The 19,032-nt window shown below is 39.4% G+C and overlaps 1 protein-coding gene across 1 annotated transcript in view; it reads left to right on the top strand.

Moving 5' to 3' along the window:
* The window catches only part of SLC17A8 (solute carrier family 17 member 8), a 36,865-nt gene extending 18,079 nt beyond the window's left edge, over positions 1-18,786 (top strand). Inside the window, exons 4-12 of the mRNA XM_056341839.1 lie at positions 584-698; positions 1,165-1,252; positions 4,063-4,149; positions 5,098-5,237; positions 6,856-7,005; positions 9,966-10,098; positions 11,445-11,555; positions 12,917-13,044; positions 13,687-18,786. Coding sequence (XP_056197814.1) covers positions 584-698; positions 1,165-1,252; positions 4,063-4,149; positions 5,098-5,237; positions 6,856-7,005; positions 9,966-10,098; positions 11,445-11,555; positions 12,917-13,044; positions 13,687-14,025 — 1,291 coding nt within the window. The 3' untranslated portion in view covers positions 14,026-18,786. The remainder of the gene's footprint in view (positions 1-583; positions 699-1,164; positions 1,253-4,062; positions 4,150-5,097; positions 5,238-6,855; positions 7,006-9,965; positions 10,099-11,444; positions 11,556-12,916; positions 13,045-13,686) is intronic.
* Positions 18,787-19,032: the final 246 nt, after the last annotated feature.

Here is a 19,032-nt window from a genome sequence, read left to right as displayed (position 1 = left end):
GAATAACAAAATGTTTATATCATGTTTTTCACAGAAGTTGTCTTGTAGATATGCCTCTTCTATGCCATAGTCACAAAGGACATGCAGCTGTTATTTAGAGAAGTGATGGAAAGGAGTCGCTCTTAAACAATGCTCTTACATGTTATAGCAGCAGCAAGTGGAACTAACCAGCACATTCCTGTGTTCAGAGAAGCATTTAAACCAGACTTTACCCAACTTAAGTTAAACCCTGTTGATATAACAGAATTTAAGTTCTTCCCCAAGACAGGAATGCTTCTCTCAGGTCAGGACTCGTGTAAACAGCTTAGCCTCCAGTACCAACACCCATAGTTATTCCTCTGATACAAAAAAAAAGTTCAGCATCTTTGTTTAAGTATGTATAAAACTTCTATTCCACTCAGAGAAAAAAATGTATTGACCATATGGGGATTTATCCCCTTTTGCCAATGAGAGGGCTTTACATGTATTTGGGTTGGTGAGAAGGTGGTAGGTGAGATTACCTCTGCAACTGCACCTGAGAACAGCATTGCTTCGGAAAAGTAGGTAATAATTATACTCCCTTTTGTGTTACTTTTTTCCACAGGGTATTTGGAGCAGCTATCTTTCTAACATCTACACTAAACATGTTCATCCCTTCTGCAGCAAGAGTGCATTATGGCTGTGTGATGTTTGTAAGGATTCTGCAAGGTCTGGTGGAGGTAGGAGCACTCACCATACTGGTCCTTTCATGCATCATTTGGTTTTGGAGATTTCATTCTGAAAAGTCATAAGATCTTTTGGTCAGGTTTTCTGATCAATCTATAGTTTTACTTGTTACTCATTTTTAGATGACAATTTTTAATCATTTTTAAATTACCTTAAAGAAAATAAAAAGTTTAGGTTTCTGCTGTTGCAGTTTGAGCTATTTTAGTTTATTTGCGTCATCCACTGCATGTACTAAACAACATTCTAACCTCAGAACACATTACCATTTAAGTAATTATCCAGATTAGTTTAACATCTTCATAACCCAAACAACAAAGCACTTCCTTACTTAGGCTTACCTAACCCTTCCTACATCATTCCATGGTGACAAACAGCTAGGACAGGTTGGACAGTATCAGCAGCTGCTTGAAGTAGGAATGCAGTGAAAGCAAATCATATGATGTGTGAAATGTCTGCCAGGGTGTCACCTACCCAGCCTGCCACGGGATGTGGAGTAAGTGGGCTCCTCCACTGGAGAGAAGCAGATTGGCCACCACATCGTTCTGCGGTAAGTTGATAGGCCCGTATGGTTTATGTAAGTACATATTCCTATTAGACATATTTTATTCTTTTCACTATTTAAAAAGGAAGTGCAAACCCTCTGCCCTTCCCTGCATTTGGCTTGTAGTCTGAGCTCAGGAACCTGAGAGTCTTTTTGTTTAATATGTCACCATTTTGTCATTTAAAGCCAACCCTCAGAATTACTTCCATAGTAAACTAAAATGGGTCTAGAGGAGTCACAAGAGAGAAACTACTTTTTTTTTTTTTTATGTGCTCCATCTTTAGAGATTCCATTTATTATACATGTTGAATTGACCCTTCTAAACAAGCACCCATCTAAAAACATTATTTTCAAAGGACTTGAGGGCTTTAGCCTAGCTGCTTAACATACTGCAGTGGAGGTGATGTAACTTCTTGCCACTAGCTGTTCTGCTTCACTCTGTTTTGAATTATGATCAGGCTCGTACTTTCTTCCCTTCTCTGGGTCCCTTTCCAATGCTGACAGCTGGCCTTCTGGAAGATGGCTTGTGGGAAATTTCAGAAGACTTTGAGCAGAGGAACCCAGTAGAAAGATGGGAGAAACTGAACTCTCTCATTCTCTTTTAATATTTCTAGCCTCTAGCAACAGACTTAAACCTTGTTATGAAGCACGGAGCAGGGAAAATACTGAGGTTTTACACTTTGTTCTTGAAGGAAGATATCTTCTTTTTACTTACAGCCACACTAATGAAAAGGGAAAAAGGAAAACAAAAAAAGAAGTTTTTTCTACTTTTAATTCCATCCTCCAGGTAGCAGTTTTTGCCATAGGTCACTGTACTACCACAGTTTCTTGCCAGAAAAGACACTGTGAGTGTCACACCTGTCCAGCACTTTCCCATGTCTAGTTTGAGCTGTCCTCTCTTCATATACTTTCCTAGTTGATGTCTTCATCCTCTTTTGGATACACTCTGCAATCTTTAATTACCTGTTAATTCCAGGGGAAACAGTGAATGTTAGTTTCCTCACCATTTCCAGGCTGGATTTGGGTAGACGGCTAAATGTAAGGAAGGTAAGGCATAATCCAAATGTACTCCCTCTACTTTTTTACCCTAAAAAGTCCAGATACACAGAGTACAGGGCAGTAATGGTTCTGCTGGGATTTCAAATGCACTGTGTTGGGAGTGAAGAGAAAGCCACTGCTCGTTACTTCACTCTGTTATTTCCCATCTGCTAGGACACCTTCACTGTCTGTATTTGGTGTATTCCTTCCCATTCCCATTTGTTACTAGGAAATTGGAACAGTAAGTGGATGTCTAACAGTACTGAAGATAAATCAGAAATATCAGGACTTTGAAGAGTAAGCAGTGGGACAGGTGGAAGAGAAAACAATGAAAATAAATACAGGTAGTGGGGTAAAGCCAGCTGAAGATGAATACCTGTAAAAGAACATACTCGATTGCAAATGTGAAAGTGACAGGAAAAAACATTTTGTCCATCAGCAGTAGAACTGAAAGGCTAGGGAAAATACAGCACTAAAATACAAGAGGAAGGTTAAAAGGAGGAGTGAAACAAAAGAAAAAAACCAGGTCTGCATATTATAGGACTTTTATTTTTAATACAGATGACTCCAGCATTTACTGATTATTTAGGTGTTTCCATTTTCTTCAGAACAATAGACCAAAAGAGAAACCTCTCCACCCTCGGTGCTCTCTCCTGGAAATCCCAGAACTGGGTAGAGAAAGTTCCATGCTGCAGCTGCTCAGCACCCATTTTAGTGGCTACAGGTAGCTGATTCTTGTACTTGAAAGGTGCACAGGAACAATGGAAGAATTAGGAAACCCCATGATGACCAGGTTCCTGGCTTCTTGACTATATTCTTGCCTGAATTACAGAGATGAGGGAGATGAGTCACTGTGAAACACTGCAGAGAAGTATTTGCTAATGAGTAGAGCATTAACAAATGTGCACTAACAAAGTATGTACTACTCTCAAAAACACAAGTATCTCATTTCCTAGAATAATTTAAACGAACACTTCTCACATGTGAAGCCACTGGCACCGCACTGAAACCAAATTGTAAGAATCTGGATTGTAAGAAGTCTCCCCAAGGTCTTAATGGAAATTCCTTTCCAAGCACTTAAATATTCGTCTCTTTCTGCAAGTCACTTGGAAGTATGTTTCACCAGTATTATATATTTCCCAATCAGAAACCTTGGCACAGACCACGTTTTTATCCTTTTTTTCCCTGTCAACTTTTGTCTATTTATTCCAGCTGTTTGTTCATGCCACTGATATGAACTAAATGAACATGGTTAAACAGACCCAGGGTTAATCTGAACACCCCCTCCACTACTAGCACTTGTGGGGTCATGGGGCGAGAGCCATGACAAGAGCCTCCCAGCATATCTTTAGCCATCAAGATTTCTGGACACCAAGAAGGCTTCTGAAACTTGGGCCATTAGCTTCTCCAGAGTACACCTCATATGCCACGGGGTTAGATGGGATTTCCCACTGAAGTGCATACGTAACAGCTTATGCCTGCATGGTGGTTTGCCATCAGTCTTGGATTTGCAAATCCCATTTGCCTACAGGGCAGAGCCTTTCTAACTGCAAAATGAGACTGGTGATCCCACACCAGCGAGGGCCAGTCCTTACACACCCCAAGCAAAATTTTAGAGCTTCCATCTCATTCCCCATGTTCAGAAGAAATCATGGTGCCAATCAGCCAGATATGTCCCTCCAGCTCTGCCCCCATGAGTACCTGTCTGGATTGTCTGTACTGCAAGCTGGCTGCGCCTATCATAGCTGATATGTTTTATTAATCCTTTTTCTCCTCAGGGTCTTATGCAGGTGCGGTGGTTGCCATGCCACTGGCAGGTGTGCTGGTACAGTATATAGGATGGTCATCAGTCTTTTATATTTATGGTGAGTTGCTTAGCATGAAGGATCTCTATGACTAGACTGGTACTGCCAGTTGTTTTGTTAAACCTGTATAACAAGCATGGATCAAAGTTGCTTTAGTGGATGAAGAGGTTGCAGATAGGTATTCCAATTTATTCTCTACTTATTGCAGCTTCTGAGAGCTTTTATTTTGTAATCCTCTGTTATAAAATGTTTTAAAATTGTAATGACCAGGCTACGGCTCATAGTCACCCAGTGAGAGGGCTGGATGCAGTTGCCAAGGTCGCTCTGTAGCACAAACACTCATGTGGTAAGTGTCCAGGAGTGCACACTAACACCAAGTGCTACAACACACGCTGCCAGTGAGGAACCAGATGCCTCTGAAACCTTCTGCCCTGAGAAATCTGTCCCATGCTGCCCGCCCTCGGTAAAGCAGTGCCACTTTTACAAAGTGGTCCCCTCACATGGGTATGGCCTTGCGGCTGATCTGTGGTGCCTCATGCTTCCCCCACACAGGATGGGGCAGAGCTGGCTCAAACATAGCCTTGTGCATCAGTAACCCAGTTAAGAAGGGGTTTCTCTGTTTCCTCTGGAGACACAGGACACACCATAAGATTTGCCATTGCAATCTGATTGCAATGTTCTTTTACACAGATTGCAACCATGTTATGACTTCCATGTTCCATGTTCCATGTTTTTTTCTTCCTCAGATTCTACATAGAGCTTTCCTTCTGCCTTTTCTCTGCCTCATGCAGATCTTGTAACACAAGTAACAAAATGCTCAAATGCTTTGCGAGCAGGCACACACTACCACTACACGGAGTTAGTTATCATATTTTCTTACTTCTGTGAGCATATTTTCTATGCAGACTTGGTCTAACTGGTTCTCAAAACAAACTTCAAGGCCTGCAGATACTGAAGTGTGGCTTTATTGGCTTTTAAAACTGAGTTTTGTTTTTCCTGCGTCTGCAGGAATGTTTGGGATTATTTGGTACATGTTCTGGCTGCTTCATGCCTATGAGAGCCCTGCTGCACATCCAACAATAACCAGTGAAGAAAGGATATATATAGAAACAAGTATCGGAGAAGGAGCCAGCCTAGCTAGTGCAAGTGTAAGTAAATAAGGCTTTTCTGATTATAATTTGTGAGCACTTTCACAGAATGAGCGTATAACTGGATGGATACTATTGGCTGCATAAAAGCAGCAGAATTATTTTCTGTTGATGTTTAGGGGCTTTTCCTCTTATGAAAACTGCAGGATCAGGCTCATGCAGCTGGGCAGGATGAGTTCAGCAACAGGCAAACCATGTAGTGCTGTTTCAGCTCTCGGCTTATGGGGCCTCACTAACCTATGCAGGGAAGGGAGTGGGGAGAGAGAGGGAACCACACACTCTGCTCTCCTGCTTACTCTCTTGAGTAACTATCGTATTTTTTCTAAAAATATTAATGGAAATAGCTAAACAAGACACTGGATGCAGATGTTAAATTATCCAGCTGCCTGTTGAGCTCTTACTAAGGATGATTGCAATTCTGAAAGCTTGAGGACAAGGTTTCTGCCCTGCTCATTCTCACAGCCTCTCAGCTCCTTGTTTTAAGACTTCTCACCCTTTCTTTAAGAGAATTATGGAAGATCCTGGAAACTTAAGGTTAAAGCCTATTTTTCTACCAGGCTTCTCTCCGTTCCCTTAGGTAATTTATTTTTGCTAGTGGTGAAATATAAAACTGTTTCTTGATAGACTTTTCTTCTTGGCTTTTGCTCTTGAACATTCTGGAACAAAATAACTCCAGACTCTTTCCTCTACATGTTTGGGGTATCAGCCTTGTTGAAAGTGTAAAGTACCAGACTCTCCTTTTGGGCATGCTCTTGAAATATGGCTGAAGGCACTCAGGTCTTGGCTGGAGACACACATACTCGTTCTAGGTCATGGTTTTCCCTTGCTGTACAGTAGTTTTACTGCAGAGAACATTAGTACCACCATCATATATTCACACAAAACCACAGGCAGGCAGTTGTCTGTAGAACACAAGGACCATTTTTGTAAAAAAGGAGAATGTCAATGTATATTGCCATAGTTACATATTTCAGCTTCTGATTTTAGTTCCATTATAAGTGAACAGGGCTCTGAAGTAAAGTAATCCTGCTGTATGGAGTATTGAAACATAAATAGAAAACAGAAATGCCAAAAGCAAGTTATAGAAATTAAATCCTCTACCACTTAGTATTTTTATTATTTATTAATTATATTTATTAATTAAATCCTCTACCACTATATATTATATATCTACCACTACCATTTATTGCTGAATGAAATGAATTAGATTGAAGCACGTAGCTGCTTGTTGCTGTGCCACCACATGTTTCTGAGTTTGGATAACCTTTTTTTCACAATCGAATGTCTCAAACTTCATCATGCCAATAAGTGGGGAATGACACAAGGTTTTCTCTAGTTTTCGTTGATTCTGTTATTGATTCTATTATCCCGGTAGCAGGATTCCAGAAGACCTTGTGTAATTTCAGTAAACAGGACAATAGTAGTATTATAATAGTAGTCACCTCAAAAATCCTACAGATTCTAGGGAAGTTTCTCTACCTGTCTTTTGCTACTAATCCAGGAGATATCTTTTATTTGCATTATAAGTGATTTTCAGTGTAAATTGGGTGCCGTGTACTGTCTCATTGTTTATTCTGCCTCTGCCTACTTGCTTTTGGTTTGTTTTTTTTTTTCCTAGAAATTTAGTACTCCCTGGAAGAGATTTTTCACTTCAATGCCAGTCTACGCAATCATTGTGGCAAACTTTTGCAGAAGCTGGACCTTCTATTTGCTCCTTATAAGTCAGCCTGCTTATTTTGAAGAAGTCTTTGGATTTGCAATAAGCAAGGTAAATGTCTGTGATGAAGCAGTGACCTTCAGACCTCACCCTACAAGGTGCAGAGTGCTTGAGGAACCCCAGATCCTCCTGGAATCATTACAGTAGATTATTTCCGGTAGCTGGGATGACATACTTCTGGTGATCTGATAGAAATAAAAGCTTGCTAGCATAAAATTATTATATTTATATTATATAAATTATATATATTATTATATATAAAAAAAGGAAATGACTGAGAAGTTGTTTTGGGAGAGAGTTAATTAAAAAACCTCATATATCATGAAAACCACAAAGTAAACAGAAATGCACATTTGGTTTAGTGCTGGCCATTTAGCATTGCTTGCCAGGTAATTTTTATCATCTTTTTTTTCATTACTTTTCATTGATGAGGGGTCAAATTTTGTATAGGTTTATATTCCTGACCACTGCCACTTCATTAGTCAGTATCATCACATTCCCTCTTCAGAGTATGAATGAAGACTTCAGAGTGATTGTTCCAGAGAAGTTGTCCCAACATTCCTTTAAAAAACCTACTTGTTACATTGAAAATTATTCTCAAGCAAGTGTAATTCTGCAAACTGATACCAAACAACATCATTACCTGTGTGGTCTGGAAGCACGAGTGTGCTCAGATTCTGCAATGCTGGCATGGTAGCAATGACACTGAATAGCCAAGTACAGCATGGAGATGAAGAACAAGATGAAGGGGTATTAAGACAAAACAGATTTGTTTGTTTTGAACTGCCTTTCATTAGCCCTAGAGTTGCACCTCTGTGTACCTCAGTAATTAAAAACTAATGCAAAACTGACTGTCAATGTAAGGAGGTAGAACATCCTAGATAATAAGCTTTTCACTAAATTACTGCTTCAAAAAAAAAAACAACTTCTAGAAGATGACATGCTGATCACTAAAACTCTGCAAAATAGTCTTTTCCCATGCCTGGGATAAATACCAGAGTTATCACAAAAAGTAGTAACCTTTTGGCAGAAAATTCACCAAGGGGAAGTCATGCTTGACCAATTTGATAAACTTCTATGATGAAGTGACTGACTTGGTAGATAAAGGGAAGAGCGGTGTATATTGCTAGCTAGACTTCAGTAAGGTAGGTACTTATAGATCTCATAGAGAAGCTGTTGATGTATGGACTGGTTGAGCAGACAGTGAGGCGGATTGAAAACTGCCTGAATGGCTGGACCCAGAGGGTGGTAATCAGTGGCACGAAGTCTGGTTGGAGGCCAGTAGCTAGTGGTGTACCCCAGGGGTCATACTGGGTCTGTTCCTGTTTGGCATCTTCATTAATTATCTTGATGATGGGGCAGAGCATACGCTCAGCAAGTTTGCAGATGTTACAAAACTGGGAGGAGTGGCTTGATCCACTAGAGGGTTCTTCTGCCTTCCAGAGGGACCTCAATCAGCTGGAAAAATGGGCTGACAGGAACCTCATGAAGTCAAACAAGGGGAAGTGCAAAGTCCTGCACCTGGGGAGGAGCAGGCCCATACACCAATATATGCTGGGAGTCACCCAGCTGGAAAGCAGCTGCAGTCTCCGTAATTGGAGATATTCAGAAGCTGTCTGCACACAGTCCTAGGTAGCCTGCTCTAGGTGATTGTGCTTGAGCATTGATTGAAGAAGATGACCTCCTGAGGCTCCTTCCAACCTCAACCATTCTGTGATTCTATGAAAATGAAAAGAAGATGAGCATCAATTTGTAGGCTCCAATCCCACAAAAATAAAAATACACGCATGACTTTAAATGTATGCTAATAGTTTGTAAAATTATACCATAATGTCAGGCTTTATGCTATATGTTCTTTGGTCCATACACAATGTGCAGGTTTTTCCTTCCTTTACACAGTAGCAGGCAACAGGAAGAGATTTGTTATCCAGAAACAAGCTCCTTAAGAACATGGATAACAAAAAAATATAAAAGCAGGTGAAAACCAAGATAGGGCACTCTAATATCAGGACACATAAGACAGGGGTTTGTGATGTCTACGATAGAATTTAATATTAACGGTCTTCTATGCAGCTCTTCAGTGTAACCATGGAAGAGCAGGGATATTGCATATTTCTAAGGTGAGATTCTCACTTGTGCTCTGGCTTCTCCTCCTAGGCCACAAGGAGATATTCCTTCCATCACCCATCCTTGGGCACCTACTCTAACCAGCTAAATTAAAGCAGTTTTATTGTGCTCCTTTGCTGGTCACTGGAGAGAGGGAAAACTCCATCAGAGCATTAGCTCCAGACTTTTTAGACAGAGTTGTCTTTTTCCTTTTTATTATATATATACAGAGAAAGAAGGAAGGAAGGAAGAAACACCACCCTACCCCTCAAAAACTGAAGGAATGTGCCCAGGCACTTTACATTTCATTGGTGCCCTTAGGCGCTGGGCAGACAAGAGATGGTCTGCACAGATCCGGCTTCCTGGCAGGGGCAGTTACTGACTGCCCCTTTGGACAGGGTGCTGTTTGACCCCAGCAGTGAGCAAACAGCCCCGTTTTTGACCCTGTCTGTCAGGGACAGTGACTGGACAGCACCTGGCACCCCAAGGAGCATCCTGTAGGCTCCACTTCCCAGGTACAGCATCCTGTGAATCCCATCTCAAAAGCCCCAGCAGAGATGGTGGACCAGGGCTGAGGTGGGTAGCTTCTGGCTATGGCATGGCTCACATACTGCCATTACTGGAAGGGCCTGGGAAAAAAGCTGCTACTACCTGGACGAGAGTATGCTGAAATCTCTCGAGCTCCCAGAAATCCTTAAAAATGGGAAAAAAGTAGCTTAAGGTCACCCAGGTCTTGGTTGCAGGTCCTGTTGGACCTGTCTGCAATTCCCCCACACAAGGATCCAGGATCAAAAAAGTGTCTGATGGGGGTAACAAAGGGGTGAAGAAAGGTATGGTTCCTATTCCCTTCCCCCTAAATCCTGAGGGAGGACATGAGCAGTAAGCACTCATTTGTCTAATTGCAGGTTGGCCTTTTGTCGGCAGTTCCTCACATGGTCATGACTATCATCGTACCCATTGGAGGGCAACTAGCGGACTTCTTACGGAGCAGGAATATTTTAACCACTACCACTGTAAGGAAGGTCATGAATTGTGGAGGTACTATTGGATTCTGAAAATACAATATTTCAATTCTGTTCTGCAGCTGATGCAAAAATCATAGTTTGGTCCATGTTTAAGTGTAACAAGAGACAAATTACTCTAGAATGCATTTACAGCTGGTTCATCTGAAGGATTTAATGGAGAGCTGATGTTAGATGTCCTCATGGTGTAAATCCTTACTCATATGAGCACACTTTTAAAAAGGGAGGAGGAAAGAAGCCTTGTTAATAATTGAAAGGGCAATAGGGACTGGCCGAGAAGAGTAGTATGATCAAATAGACCTCATCCTGCAAACTTGTATGGACAAAGGTAACCCTGTACTGTGGTGCTGGAGAGAGCTTTTCCAAGCGGATACAGTCTTGCAATAGCTGGCCATGTTCCTATGTGCTACTTCCAGCAGAAAAACCACTGTCAAGTTTAGGCTGGAAGGGTTGAGTGAAAAAAAGGGTGAGGGATGGACAGAAGCATTTTTACTCAGCACAAAAAAAATTGTTTCCAGTTCAGTCACTGAACTGGAAAATCAATGACATCTACTTGTGGGGATGATACTAAATTAGGGAAAAATTTTCAAGCCAGATAGCCTGTGGAGTCGTTCTCCACTGCCAGTTCCTGGCTTACATTATTTATGGATGGCATAGGCTGCCTGAAATAGAGATGCCTGCAGTCAGAGATGCCATGCAGCTTGGCTACGCATTGTCACAAAGGATTCTCAAATTCATTGTATCTTCCGGGTGTATTTTCAGTATCATTAAAAAAAACCAACAATGAAAAAAACCAAACCAAACCCCAAAACCCAACAAACCCCCAAACCAAGCCAAAACAAACAACCCAGAAGGATTGTAATGTTACATATTAGAAATGTCAGTTTCTGTGATGGCAGAGACTGGAAATTCCCTGTGATGCTTAGGTACGTCCTATTGTGTTGGTGCCACACTTATATGTAAAATGCTCTTCTGTTCCATTTACCGAGCACATCTCACATCACCACAACCATGAGAAATTGAAGGCAAGAAGTGTTTTTCTCCTTGTCCTGTCATGTTTGTGAATTTTTCAGGACTTTGCAGAGTCACTTTCTCATTGTGTCCCTGTACTGCTCAGTGAGTTAACTTCACCAATTGCTTGAGTCGTTTACACAGCAATGAGGAGAAAAAAGTATATTCTCAAACAATAAATATTCAACTATCTCTGTGAATCCACAAATCTTCCACGCATGTTCAAAAACAGCTATAATATACAAAAGAATTTTGTCTCATCTTAAGTTGCTGTTCGTGTTAGACCTTATTAGTATCTCCATGACCAATAGTAATTTAAATGTAATTTGTTGCCATGTGTTTCATTTGAAGGCTTTGGGATGGAAGCAACCTTGCTTTTGATAGTTGGTTATTCTCATACAAAAGGTGTGGCTATTTCCTTTCTGGTGTTAGCAGTAGGCTTCAGTGGCTTTGCAATTTCAGGTAAGAATTGATCTTATTCTTGGTTTTACTATTAGTGATAAAAGTGATGTCATTATCCTCACTGTTGTTACTGTCATAATTTCTATTATTCTGTTTGCTCTTAATGTGGCTGCTTATGGGTATTCCCTGTTTCTTCCCATATCAGAAGTAATTTACTCCGGTGTCCATGAAACATGTTGCACATAAGAGATGAAGCTTTGAAAGAATCTGTTCTTGATTGATTCTAGTTTACATCAGCTTTGTGCTGTTATTTTCTAGTATACTTCTACAGTGTCAGCCACCTTTTCTTCTTCCATAAACAGTATCCCTAAAAGGAGAGAGAGAGAAAATTACTCTGGAATGAATAGTTGCTCAAATGCTATCAGTTGCAGCCCCGCTCCCAGCCCTAGCTGCCAGTTTCTGCTTTCTAGGTCAGTCCTCTCCCTGTTGTGTCCTATAACCAGCCCTTCTCCAGAACAGTTGTTTGTAACACTTTCATGGGTGTCTCCAGTCTCATATTGACTTTTGTAGCTCCACCAGTACCATCATTATTAAAAAAACCTCTTTTGTTATGAATATGGAAGGCCGTCAGCTAGCAGACTGCCAGGAAGATGGATCTATTGAACAAAATTGACCAGCAAAGTAACTACTGGTCTTTTGCTGGTTTAGGACTGTGCAGGTGGGAAGTAGTTTTTTTACTCAGTTACGAGGTGCTTGCATAGAAGACCATTTCTATCAATCAATTTTTATTGCAGGATTTTCCCAGTAGTCAACTTTTTACTGTATTTAATCCCATGCACTTGGAATTCATCACCCTTTCTTGTGATCATCCATAGCTCCTATGACTAATTTTCATTACCTAAAGCACGAAAATTATCTCAGCTGATTTTTACTATTTGTTTTTATTTCTTAATAAAATATGTATCCAAAAGATACACTATAGTAAGGGTAATTATTTTTCCTACTGTTTTTTTATCATGTTAAACTGCTACTTAAAGTACTGGAAAATATGTATTAAAAACCACTATGTCATAAATAAAAATATATCAGACATTTGACTAACACGAGGCATTCATTCCTTAATTAAAGATACTTGCAGAGTGCATTGTTTCAGTATGAGAAAATGGGAAGCACAGATACTTTAAAATTTCAGCAAGGTCGAAACAAACTATGTTTTCTATACAACATGATTCCCAAAGGGGTTTTGAAAAAGAATAAAAAGTTGCAACATATCTTCCATCTTTATCACCAAGAAAATACTACCCTTCTTTCTGGTATATATAGTAGGGGGGTTCCTACCTTTTTGGCTTCTTCAGTCAGAACAGCTCTAGAAAGCTACCAAGCACAATGCTGTGCAGTTGACCGTTGTCTCTCTGTTGTAGGATTCAATGTGAATCACTTGGACATAGCCCCGCGTTACGCTAGCATTCTGATGGGCATCTCCAATGGTGTGGGGACACTGTCAGGAATGGTGTGCCCACTTATCGTTGGGGCAATGACAAAACATAAGGTAACATTTCTCTGTGTTTTCTTGGAAAAGGATTAGGTAAGGCCACAAAAGATAAGACATTTCAAAGCTTCCTGGAAACTCTGTTTCATCATTGATCTCTGCAGCTGTTTTCTGTTGGTTGTCTTAAACACTCACTTTTACAATACCCTGGTGGCCAGATTCTTGGCTATTATAAACTAATTACCTGTTTATCTAAATATCTACTAAGTAACTAATCAGACATTATTTTATACTACCTGAGGCTAAGTCTCTGCAATATCTTTGTACCACTGGGGAATGCTTATAGGACTTGGGAAACTCCTCTACAATGCATCCCTGACAGGGTTCCTAACCAATCACTGTTTTACAATAAGATTATCTTAACTGTTAGAGAAATCTCTGAATTTCCAACTCCATGAATATTTCACATGCAAGACAGAAAATTCACTGTGAGGAAAAAAAATTCCCATGTTATATTTTATTAGCCATTGTTATGAAAGAAAAAAATCTTCATAACGACCCTCATAAATTGCTCCATCTGTAACATCAGAAATCAAACACTGATCACAGTCATTGTTCAATATGTGCTAATTTGTGGTCTAATTCAGACAGTAATATTTCTTTTTTACTGCAAACTTAATGAGAGCTGCACCATTCTTTCAGACCCGTGAAGAATGGCAAAACGTCTTTCTGATCGCAGCGCTGGTGCATTACAGTGGAGTGATATTCTACGCTATCTTTGCTTCTGGGGAGAAGCAGGAATGGGCTGACCCTGAAAACCTCAATGAAGAGAAATGTGGCATAATTTATCAGGATGAACTAGCTGAGGAAACAGAGATGAATAATGAAACTTTTGTAAGTCCAAAGAAGATGTATGGTGCTACCAGTCAAAACAATGAAGTACAGAGAAGGGAATGGAGAAAGCAAAAGCAAGTAACTCAAGACATGGAAGAACAGACTTCTTACCATTATGAAAATGGAAATTTTCAAGATTTGTCATAATACTTGAAATTGTAAGGTTTGTATAGCAGCTACTCCCACCCACCCTCCTGCCTAGCTGCCCCAAATCATCAGGTATCCATATTTATTCTCTTATTCAATTGTGTAACATCGGGCCATGTGGCTAGATACAAGGGGCGGTAGTTCCCTTCTAGTGGTGTGGAAGAGGGCTAACAACAATAGGACTTGGAGAAGTGATACTAAATCCTTGCTCAGCCATCATATCCCCTTGGGAGGGACTTCTGCACCCATTAGGCGATGACAAGCTATGGCAGGTTCCTGCCTTGTGCAAGCTGTAGGACTGACTGTAAGAGCAAGGAGTACCCTCATCTTCCTATCTGAACAAAGAAAGGACAAGGTCATATCAGATGCTGGATCCACTGTGATTTGTGTAATTACTGGGCTCCAGTGGTGTGAGAATCTGGTCTGAGTGGCCCTGCTTTGTCTTTTTAGGATTCCTGTAGGTTGGTATTTGAGCTGCTTATTCCATGTCAAACTACAGACTCATGTTAAAAGATCAGAGTGGAGGGAAAAGCAGATTTATGACAGTAGGCTGTAATTAATTACTACTGGTCACTCCACAACAGGAAGAGGAACATGTAGCAAAGATGGCACAGTATTGCTTCAACAGTTCCTTCAAATTGATTGACAGTCTGCTTTATACGCATAGCCCACCATAGCCCACAGAGTCTGGATAAGGTCATAAACTGGATACTTGTAAGATTTCTGCCCCTTCATAGATTTTGTGCTGGCATGAAAAAATTTTGAATACAAAATCATCATTAGTGATGTAATATAATTAATCCTTATGAAAGGAAATCTTAGTCCTATTTGGATTAGGTTTCTCACTCAATTCATTATTGTGAAGTAATTTAAATATATTTTTCTAGTATTATACTGATAGAGTTCCTGGCCTCAAACCCAACAGTCCTCATTTAGGTCAAAAAGCTTGCTTACACGAGTAAAGTCTTTAGTTCTGCATCTATAACTTTTCAGTGCGTCAGTCTGACTGTTGCTGCAAATGAAGTACTGTAACACTTGAGAGTTAACAGAGTACCTATGTCTAAAAGTAATTTTCTTTTGCCATTGGTATATGTTTGCCTGTGTAAAGTGGCTTTAGCCTTTTTCTACCATTTTTAGAATCAACCAGTGGAGCATGCTGTATCATCTCAGTTAGCTGCAACCCAGAGACTCATTGTGGCATTAGTACTCTTTTCAGAATGGAGAATTTCAGTAAGCTGTGATTTAATTTGTCTTTCGTTATGATTACATTATGCCTCATTAAATTCAAGTGAAAGCTATCCTGTCTAGCCTATGATGTGCTTTGTGATGTTTCAGTATTGTTGTTCTCATGTACCATACATAGCCACTAACATGCATTTTGCTATTTTGTTGAAGTACAATTGAATACCGTGAGTGGAATTACACTTGTACATTCATTTGAATCCATGGATAATTTGTCTTCCCTACAAATATAATTAAGCAGGGAGATCAGGAAGCTAGCTGATTCTCTGTTCATGTCTCTTGTTCCTTTTACTGCCCAGCAACACACAATCTACAACTATATATGGATCAGAAGTAAAGCGAGCTGAATGGATGCTGATTTGACTGCAGTGAAGACACTTTTATTGGTCTCAGCAAATAATTTAATGGTAGGGGTATTGTTATGGTACAGCTCAATCCTACTTTGATACAATGCAGTTTATTAATAAGCCTCAAAAAATATCTTTATTCTGTAAGGACAGAAAATATTTTTTTTTCAAAATTCTAGATTTTAGTTTAGTCTAGAGTTGCTGATTTCACTACTGACATGTAAAACAGGTATAAGAAGATATTTTCTTTCTTTCAGGTCATAGTCAACATTTGGGGATTTAAGTGGCAGAAGCTTGAGTCAAATGTTCTCACCAGTCTATCACAAAAGCTGGACCAGCTGCTGTTAAACTATTTTGCAATGTCCACCATAACTTATGAAAGAGAAAGGGCCACTCCTCTGCATATGCACAAATTAAACAGCTTCCTCCTCCCTCTCCAAGCACTTAGCATGCATGTAGTTACTGCAGAAACTCTTAACAGGAAAAATCATATTATGAAAGGATTTAATATAAGAATCTAAGTATAATCTGGCAGAGAGGAAAGAGAAGAACAAACAATGGACTATTCTAGAAACAGTAATGTTTTCTGAGAAGTAGCATCATTTCAGTAATGATAAAGGGTAGCTTTCCTGGCTCACTATGAGGAACACAAAGGGAGTGAATGTTGTTGTTACAACAAAGAACTACAAACATCCCAAAAGTTCGGGAATGGCCAACCGGCACATGAGAGCTCAGTTGCCTCTCTGGTGAATGTAGCTGCTTTCTTACTGCTATAGATATGCACCACAGCTATCACAAGTGACATCTTACATTAGCAGGATCATTTTGTATCCACCAACAGACTGCACTGATTTAGTTCAGTGCAAGTTTGACTTCAGTGGACATTTGAGTATTATTTAATGCCCTGAAAGAAATGGTTTAGAAACATTTGGACAACCTTTTGCATTTAAATAAGTACTTTCTTTCTTTTCTAGATTTAACTGCTTCCAGAGGCAGAATATCATCTCTGACCAGTTGAAGTTATGTACATACCACAATGCTTGTCCAGGCAATAGCATTCAAATGTTTGGGCTGCCTTTCTCCCTTTCCTTTTCATCTCTTTAAATTGTTCAGGTGCATTGCATGAAGTGTAAACATCAGCACTGTTTGGAAGTTAGTTTTTTCTTCCAGGAAATTTTTGTTACTTAATAAACAATTTGATTTACACAGTGGCTTCCACAATCATGTATGACCAAGAATAAAGCCAACTTACTGGGAACAAACAGGCTTTGTAACTCCAGTGGGTGTCTCTATCTGCAACTGGCTCCAACAGCCTTTTCTTGTGGGATCTGAAGAAAGTGCAGTCACTGAGGGTGTTTCTGATAAAACTGACTTAAAATACGTTAGAATTTGGAACATTTAAACAATAAGGCAAACAGCTGGCATATGCCAACCTGACTCCAAAGAGGTCACTGTTCTAATGCTAGTGGACAACGATATTTTCATCACCCAGATAATATCAAATGGTATTTTCTAAGGAGAAATACTAGCTTGATTAAACTTCATTTATTGCATATTTCTATACTTTTCTCTCTCCCCATGCCCAAAATAACTTTTGCATATTTTCAAATATAAGACAGTGCCCATACGCTCAGAGTTTGATTTGAAAATGGCTTTCTGATTGCTGAAGGAAGCAACATTTGGTTTATATTGGGAAGAGTCATCTCTCCATACTGTGAAATGGTAAAATAGGTAGGCTACAGAATACTAATTTAAGTCTGAGATGAGAAAAAGTAGGACAGTAAGTCCTAGGTATTTGTTGTTCAGTGTTGTTATCCACTGATCTTTCTTAATAAAGCAAGCTGCAGCTTTTATTTCTTTGATGTCTGATGTTTTCTAGGCATTACTAGCAGAAATTTAACAGTATTAATTCTCCTCTTATATTTATGCAAGAGTTAAACAAAATTTTCCTTGGTTCCTTGTAGTAAGAAAGGAAAAATTAATGACAGAAACAATGAAAATTCACCTGAGTGAATTATCCAAGGAAATAATCTCTTAGTCCAAAAGAATATACAGACTTTGGGGTAAAAAATATAACAAGAGCATCCAGATGTTAACAAAGTGCCAGGAGGAGTTTCATGTGTGTAACATAATTATTTTGAAGGTAGCAAGGCAAAAATTAATTCAAAGTCATGCAAAATGTGTCATGGCTTTGTGTGAATGTTTCCAGTTGACTACTGTTTACCGATAGTTAAAGAAATCTTTAAGTTTAGTCATTATTTTGAGGAAAATTTTGTAAACCCTGAATTTCTTATCTTATTTTTCTTCCTATTTTCTGTTAAAGACCTTAATTTTAGAGTGCTATTTAATTATTCATAATTTAAGAGAGAGGAGTGAATATTTCTTGTGGTTAAAAGAACAGAAAGGGGAAAAGAGAAAAACAGAAAGCAAGTTGCCACTAAGAGCCAATGCAGACAGTGCTGAGGATGGATACCAGCTTCCAAATCCTTGAAACAGAACTTGGCGTTCTCTAGACTTTTGAGTTAAAAACCTGCATGTTGAGACCTGATATTCTTCATCATCCCAAGGTTCAGGGAGTTCAATCAGGACTGATTTCAAAGCTTAACTCTCAGGAAATCAGGAATAAATAAATGGAGAGATTAAAAACTCCTCATTCTTATATCGTCCGAATGCGTATGTTGGATTAGATAACACTGCTAGTAAGATACACTACTAACACTACCGCAGCTCTATATGTACATACAGAAGACAGTCTGGCAGGCTTCTTTGAAAAGATGCTTTTAATTACTCACATACTGATACCAGTAATTTCTTAGCTTCATTTGATAACAATGTTTACCATGACATGAAAAATTGTCCCTTTTTTATCTCAACCTTTTTTGTTTTAGTGTTTATACTGCTTATCATGTTTAGAGCTCTTCTACATGCAAATTCACGTAAGTAAAGAAAGAAATTACATAAGAAATGTAGTAAGATTGTACTTCTTTGTGCTGAACTGTCTTTTAAATAACATAATAAAGCCAACAGGTTTTCCCCCAAGAGCATACCATTTGGATATTTAAAGTCTTGATCATAACAAAAGCTTGACCCATTTAACTTGTTTCCCTCCCCTCATTTAATTACAGCAGCCAACAGACTACATTTGTTTATGTATAACCATACTTATCTGCTCAATAAAGTCGGTGCTTAGACTCTTGCTGTACAAACTTTTGGCATCTACTTTGCTCCTTATTTTAGGGTTAATTCTACCTGCACAAATTTAGAGCTCCTTTGAGCAGGTCATGGCTGTTTTGTTAAATACGTGTTAAGAAAACACTCAAACTCATGAAAAAGAAATCTCCGTTGGCTCACAGCTGTGGTTGCCCAGAGGTGTCTCACAAATCTTTGGAGCATCAGCCTCAGGAAGACAACTTTTGTA

This window comes from Falco biarmicus, chromosome 5 (genome assembly GCF_023638135.1).
Source record: "Falco biarmicus isolate bFalBia1 chromosome 5, bFalBia1.pri, whole genome shotgun sequence".
Taxonomy (NCBI): domain Eukaryota; kingdom Metazoa; phylum Chordata; class Aves; order Falconiformes; family Falconidae; genus Falco; species Falco biarmicus.
Note: the sequence above shows the minus strand (reverse complement) of the source record. Positions and strands in the feature narration are given on the sequence as shown.